The following is an 8,392-nucleotide window of genomic DNA, read 5'->3' on the forward strand; positions in this document are numbered from 1 at the left end:
GTAAATTCATTTAATATTGATTTTTTTAAAGTAATAATTTCAAAATTTTTCTTAAAAATTAATTAATTTAATAAAAAAATTAAATGTTTATATAAATATTTTAATAGAAAAAAATCAGTAAATTTTACGGAATATTTTTCTGATTATTCATTTATATTTTACATGATTTTAATTATTATAATAAATATTTGAGAAATAAAAACGTTAAATTATGTTAGTTAATCGACGAGATAAAAATAATTTTCAACTTAATTTCGCAGTTGAACCGGAGAAACCAGTAATTAAAGATAGTTTTGGTGAAATTCAACAAAGTCTAATTGGTCCGTATAACGAGGGAGATGCACTTGTACTTATTTGTGAAGTAACTGGAGGTAAGATTCTTGACTTTTTTTACTTATTTGATTTAGTTTTAGCTTGCTGGCGATCCGAATAAATTAGAAATTACGTCTACAACTTCTGTCAGTAAATAGGATTTTATAGATATAACAAAGTAGATGATTATAGTAAATAATGTGCAGTTTGTGAGCAGAAGTCATAATCTCTAGAGAAATAACTGTGGCTAGAAAAGAAGTCAATTTAGCTTTGTTGATGTAGACATGTTAGGATAGGTTTCTCTGTTAAAGAAAGTGCTTCCGGGAACACTAGCTAATGGGACAAAAGAAGTGTTAATGGAAGGATCGACAGAACAAACGAACTCCTTTATATGACCTAATAACTAAAAATATCTTAACTTTTAATATATGTATTCTTTTTACATTTAATTCCATTAACTCTCAGTCGCGTTACCTGTTTATATTTGGGTTAATTGCCTTAAATATTTTCAATTTTAATCTCTCGTATTAAAATATTTTGCATTCTTTACACGCATTTTAAATATATCTGCGTAGTGCTGTATCTATTTCCTTGTAGAAAATAGGCATAGTTACTGGAAAAATCGATTTTGGTGTAGAATGGGAGTTGAATCAATTTCTTTTAAAACAAAAGAATCTCGTGTTAAAAAATTTATTGGGCGGAGAAGAAATCATTCATTTTCAAATATGGTTTAGAAATTCAACAGCAATTCTAAAAAAATATTTAAAAAAATCAAACTTGCTATTACTGTTTATAAAAAGAAAATAACAGATGCTATGACGTGTCGTATACTTTAATATTATCTTTAAGAATTCTGTTGTAAATTCATGTTACTGTATTATGACTATTTATTAGATGTATAAAATTTAAATTACAAACAGTTATATATATATAAATGATTACTTGGATGTCTTATTCTTTATAACTGTTTATCGTATGGTTTATCAATGAAATTCTTTATTGGAAACTTCAAAAATAACAAATATAAAGGAAGAGAATCGATTGAAAGAGAAGAGGTTCTGCTGTCATTTTCTCGGAATTTCCTTGATCTGAAGAGAACTCGAGAGGAATTACTGTTAGCACGTGAATACTTAAAGAACGAATCATGAATTCCCATCAGGAGAAGTTCCAAAACTTTATCACATAACTAAGAAAATGCTTTTCTATATACTAGCTACACATGAATTTACGCAATATTTCAGGTTAAACTTTTCTACTTATAATTTTGAAACCAGCAGTAAAATTTTATGTCTTATAAAACGGCCCGTTAAGATGGAAGATTTAGAGAAATCGAGAGAATCTGATATTACCAGATAGCTGTTTGACAAGTGTCTGTGTCCCCAGGGTTACGATGACAAGTATTAGTTATTCTCTGCGGCTAATAGAAGATTAAGCTGTACTCCCAACTGATAACACCAGCTGTTTCCTCTTTGATTCACCGTCATGCGAGAGTTTTTCGGAAGAAAAAAAAATCTTTCCCTTCACTCATTACACGTTGAATGTTATCATTACGAGGTATTCACACAAGCACACACACATACACGTGTATATATATATATATATATATATATAACGCCTATGATTCACACTCTTATCTCGAAAATGGATAGCTGTACTTGTATATAACTGTTAAGATTTTATTATTTCTATATTAATTTTTAATATAAACTGTAATATTGAAGTGATAAATATTAATTAAAAAATTCACTCCAGCTAGTTTAAATTATATTTTATTTATTTGTCCTACGTAACCTTGAATATATTTAATTAAATTTCATACTTAAAGAGAGAATAGTAAAATTATATATACATATATTAATTTTTGCAAGTTTTAAACAGTGTAATTTCTGGTTAATCAGATTTGAGAATCATACAAATTCAAATATTCAATAAAAATAATATTTAAAAATTGTTATTTTGATGGCTCTTTATGTTTTACAGAATACTTCTAATACAATTCAGTTAATCATAAATTTTGTTGTTTGTAAGGCCGCATTTTAAATTTTCATTAAAAGTTACTTTACGGTAAATCAGTGATTAAACTATGAAACAGTACAATCAATCCATTACTTTAAAGCTGCACTTTTCAAGCAGGAACTTGGCAATCCGCCTTAAATTGAACGCCTGTCACGTGATTTTACAATAGGTCTTACGTTTTTTTCATGGTTTGCACGCTGAAGAAGTATAGCTGACCCGATGAGATCTTTACTCAACAAATAGAATTGCCATTGATCCGGACACTACTGTCTGATTGATTTGTTGTCATTAAAATACCTTTTTCCCTTTCTTAAAAGTTTGCTGAACTCCCAAAAACTTTACCACGTTACTTTCAACAATGACTGATTTTTTCTTAAACCACTTGTAAAACAGGAATCTGTCTAAAATATATACGTGAATTTTAAATTGTTTTCATTTAAAGATAAGTTTGTAGAAGATTTGTTAGTAGAGTCGATATTTATATAAAAATATAAGTAGTGACGTTAGAACTTTGCTGATATTTTCTATATTTTTTTAAAAATTATGTAAATTTTTGATATGGAGAACGGTCCTTTTTCTATTTTTATAGCTCGGCAATTCTGTCGAGAATTTTTTTTTATATAAGAAAGTTATCTCTTATCTTCTCTTTAGTAAAGATTACAGCATTTTTGATAAACGAAACTTTTTTAAAAAATTCAAATTTATAAAAAAGTTGTAATAAAAAGAAAAATGATTCATATCTCTAGATAGCCTTTGATGTTATATTAATAATATATTGATAGAAATACTTTATAAGATTTTTATAATTAATTATAAAATTATATATCAAATTAATTCATATTTCTGTTGTAAACTTTACTCGTTATTCTTTAATTAATTCAAAACTTGTAAACATTTCTAAATTAGTTACTATGAGATATATGTTCTATATAAACCAATTTAAAAAGGTTTACAAGTTTTAAATTAATTAAAGAATAATGAATAAAGTTCACAATATTGATTCAAACAGAAATATGAATTAATTTGATATATAATTCTATAATTTCATGGTTTTTATAAGATATATATTCTTCATATCCTATAGTAACTTCGAGATATATGTATATAAAAAATAATAAAATTAAATCATCCAAATATTTTAAAACAAATTCTTCTCTACTTGAGATCAAATCTGTGGAAATTCTACATTAAAATCTGAATTTTAAATTAAAATATTCTAAATACGAGTTAAGACAGTTTTTACATTTAGGCTAAAACATAGAATATTTTTAGTAGAAGATATATAGAGAAATTATATCTACTAATCTATATTAAAGCATTATCTATAGATAAAGAGAAAGAAAATTTACAAATTTTTACGAATATACAGTTTATATAAACATTAAATAAAGTTTATGAGTTTTACATGTAAACTTGAGCGAGATACACCTCGACAAAGTCTATAAGTTCCTATACATTATATTAAATTGAAAAGTTTAAACATAGGCCTATATACTGTATCCTATAGTAAATATAGAGGGAAAAAAGGCAGAGATAACTGAAGATAGCTCCTTTTTTGTTTGCTTAAGTTTATCGTTTTCAGTTATAATAAAAGAAATTTATCTGAGTTCATCTGTGTCATGATGCACGGAGGACATTTCTAAAAATGCTGTCCACAGAACAGAACGTGTAAGAACGCAAGGGAATTGAAATAGAGTAAACACAGACCACCTAACTGTTGACGAGATAAAACTGTTTTGTTGAAAATAGAATCTTTATGTCTTTCCTTTATCAATACAACTTATAGAATTTTCTTGACCAGGATATAAAAAAGTCATTTACTAACCTTTCAATATATTTCATATTTAATAAAATATATTTTTTCACTTAATTTTTTATATAGCTTAAATGTTTCCTTAATAACTTCACTTAAGAGATAATTATTTAAACATTATTTAATTAACAGAATAAACCGAGTTCATTTATATACTTTGCGAATATTGGTCGATATTAAACAGATCAATATTGAATTAAGAATGTAAACCCGCAAGGGATATGTTTCTATAGCCTTAAGAGATCGACATTCGAGAAGTAAAGCTGTATTATAGCTCTTCTTATCTGCTTATATCAGCAAATTTCATTACTCAACTGTGTATAGAATAACAATAATTCAAATTTTAATGTTTATTTTATTTTATAGCATTTTATATTAAAATTTATCAAATTGTATCAAACTGCTTCGTTTTATTTCATATTTTTACTACTTAAAATGAAGAAAATTCTATATAAATTTCAATAAAAATATCAGGAAACACGATCATTTTTCTATTTAAATTTTACTTTTAATGAAGGAAATTATATTAAAATTTCAGAAATTTCGTTATAGAAGTCATTGTATAAAATCTATATATCTGAATATATATATACAACCACACATAATAACGTTAACATTAATAAGTAATAACGAAAATAGCTAAAATGTAATTTGACTTTTGACGTAGAAGCAAAATAATATATGATAGTAGCAATAGCAATCATCACAATGCACTTGCCTTTACCGGGATTACTTGGTTATATTTTAGAGAATTTCATTTGAATTTCAAAGCACTTATTGAATTATATGAGAATTTTTCTTGTCTCGTATGTCAAATTTTCAATAGAAAATGGAAGGAAATAGTATAATATAGCGATCATTTAGAATATATTTATAGCTTTTCTCTCAATATGAAAAAGCATTACTTATCTTAACAAAATAACCGATTTTCTTAGAAATAAATTTAAAAAAATATACAACTGTAAATAAGAAAACGCTTTGGTTAATAATAAAATATATACTTCAAAAATTTATTTTATAGCTGCAAGGAATTTTACAGCTAACAGAAAACGAAAAATAAAATAAATTATTGAATTAATTTAGTTTCCTTACTTTTTCCTTTATGAATTTCTATGAAATCACGCTATAAATGTTCATAAATCAAAAAATAAACTTGAAATATTTTTTTGCTTCTTAAAGTAAATGTATTTATTTATTTAGAAATTAATGTAATATTAGAGATATTTAAACATGTTTAAAAACTACAACTGTTGTCAAATTAATAGTTTAAAATATAAATATCAGTAAATAAATAGTTTGAAATTCTCATTCCAAATGAGATATACAAATTATCTAATATTTACTTTCATCATTCTCAAATTTTATAAAATATTTATTTTTTGGTTTTAATATATTGTAATAAACTTATTTAATCACATTCTCTAAATTAGCATAAATGGACATATTTTTAAAAAAATTATTTAACATTATTCAAATAATTAATTNAAAGTCATGCTCATCATTAAAATAATTCAAGAAATATTTTAGAATTTTACACTTTCCTTAGACATGCATTAAAAAGTTACCCATCCAAACAGAATTTTTCGAATAATACAAGACTCGGAATGTAACAATGTCTTATACAGGTATGAAAATGCTTACAGTCGTGGTCTCATTGCGTGTCATGTAATGTCACAAGAGTTCCATATAACTGCTCCTTCATTATCTTATAAAAAGGTTCACAGTTTTTAGTGTACTTGTTGTTTGGACGTCTTCGAACGCAGGCATGGCTATATGACGCAGTCAAAGACATTATGCACAATTGACGAAGTTTGACAAAGGTTGCATCATCCGGCTAAAGGAAACAGAATGGCCGTTTCACTAAATTTCCTGCCATCTGGGACATTCTGGTCTGATTGTGAGGAAGGGTTGGGGACAGTGGATAAGTCAGGACATACGTAAACAGTGAACAGATTGGGTGATCAAATAGATAGATCACCAGGAGGACAGATCATAAACACGAGATAGGCACGAACAACTGCAATGGCATCTTTATCCACTATCAAATATAGTACCATGGCAAGAGAAGCATAGACTGCTACAGACTGGCAATGTATCGTTTTTAGTGACGAACCCCGATTCTGCTTGGAAACGGACGACCGTCATGTTAGTATGAAAAACCATTGGTATTGCTTTAATTCCGCTTTTGCTTTTGAGCGGCACACTGCTCCAACTACTGGAGTGTTAATCTGAGGAAGAGAAAACCTTCTAAGTGATCTTCGGAAAATAACGCAAAAGTGGTTTGAAACTTTGAACAAAAAATTTATTAAAAATACAAACGTCATTTCTAAATTAAAAAGTATTAAAGAAGAAATCTAGAAATATAAGCTGAACATCCAAACTACCTCAGCTAATGATCACAACTTAATTATTAATAACTTTCCTCAAACTGAACCTGCGAATCAACTGAACCTGCCATTTCTGACCCATACAAAAACGTATTACATATTGAAAATACCGAGTATAACATCATATGTCCATTTTTGGTAAAGCAAGAATCTCCTTAAACTTCAAAGACATTCACATTAAAATTTCAGAACGAAGCGTGAACAAAAAATTCCCAACACGAAATTATTTACTACACAAACTTCTACGCTAGTTGAAGGAAAAGAAGAAAAACCTACTTTCTTTCTAAGCCGGAAAAAAATCCAAAAACTGTTACATCCAAACACATTTTAATTATTAGTAATAAAATATTCATTTTTTCTAACCATTTGATATTATCAATTCCCCATGTTATTTTAGAATAATTAACACTTCTGTAGCATCCATCAATCTGCCACACTCCGATCCAACTGCATTTTCCAACCTTCAATTCTAACTCCAATTTGCATGTCATTAATTAAATAAAAAGAACACATATATAAGTTTAATATTATAAGAAATACATGATTAAATTATTAAAATTGCCTTTGTTTAGAGGAAATAATTACAAATTGTTTACTTGGTAAAGAGTCATCAATATATATATATATAAAGAAAAGGTTTTCCAAATAAACACATTTTCTTAGACATTACTGTGAAGAATAATTGACATTTTTCTACTTGAAAAACTACTTTTTCAAGTAGAAAAATGTCAATTATTCTTCACAGTAATGTCTAAGAAAATGTGTTTATTTGGAAAACCTTTTCTTTTTATTCTTTTATTTTCTTACTACAGTAACAATTTTAAAGAGAAGTTCCATTATTTTTTTATTATTTGGATTACAGAAGATTAACAATGTAATTTTGAAATTTTTTTATTGTTATAACTGTTATGGTTTCAAATTTCATCTAAAGTTAGTAAAAATGAGAGGAGTGCTTCAAATTAACGTGATATGAGGCTAGAAGGTTACCATTTCTTTCTATTTATATCAAAAAAATACACATTAATGATTTAAGTGGAAGAGTTTTTTAGGTATACATGGTATTTCGTACAGGAATAAAAAAATAAATAGATTTTATAAATTAAATTTATTAAATTACGGAAATAAATAAAAACTATCGTATTGAGAAGGAAATATAGATAATATATAATTTTCTTTTAAAATATTATATTATTTTGAAAAAAATTATTTAAAAATTACGTAATAAATACTACTTATAAAAATATATTTATATAAGTTTAATGATAAAAATAAAATATAAAGCCTATATAATAAATTATTTGCTAATAATTACAAAACGACAAAGAAGAGAACTGAAAAATTCATAATTGAATTGGATTCTTTTCCAAAGAAAGTATTTTAATTTAATATAAGAAACTCATATAATATAATAAATACTTTAAAATTTATTTATATACTTTTAAAATATTTAAATGTAAAGTAAGAAAATTTCGAATAATTAAAGAAGACTTTGTGAGAGATTATTAATTATTTATTTATATTTATAACGAATTAAATGAAATTAAAGATTAATGTAAGCAATAAATATATCGAAAATAAGAAAATGAATATATTTAGAAAAATATAATCATAAAAAATAATGTAAACAAGAGCGTGTTGAAGTCTTCAGATTGGTTCGATATATATTAAAGTGGGAGTCATATCTTCCAAACCAATGGTCCCATGTTTCTGAAAATTTCTAGAACTATTCCCACTTTGCACGCAAACCTCCCTGCAAAATCTCAGAAAGTTTTGACAAAAGATATAGCAGTTATTAAGCTTCTAACTGGATGGAAAAATCATGCTCCAACACATCCATCCATACATACAAAAAAAAAAAAAAAAA

The 8,392-nt window shown here is 26.0% G+C and overlaps 1 protein-coding gene across 1 annotated transcript in view; it reads left to right on the plus strand.

Moving 5' to 3' along the window:
* The window catches only part of LOC111623272 (hemicentin-1-like), a 133,960-nt gene that overhangs the window by 85,614 nt on the left and 39,954 nt on the right, over window positions 1-8,392 (plus strand). Inside the window, exon 3 of the mRNA XM_023365793.1 lies at window positions 261-371. Coding sequence (XP_023221561.1) covers window positions 261-371 — 111 coding nt within the window. The remainder of the gene's footprint in view (window positions 1-260; window positions 372-8,392) is intronic.

This window comes from Centruroides sculpturatus, unplaced genomic scaffold, assembly GCF_000671375.1.
Source record: "Centruroides sculpturatus isolate CEXI.00-Female unplaced genomic scaffold, Cexi_2.0 scaffold302, whole genome shotgun sequence".
Taxonomy (NCBI): domain Eukaryota; kingdom Metazoa; phylum Arthropoda; class Arachnida; order Scorpiones; family Buthidae; genus Centruroides; species Centruroides sculpturatus.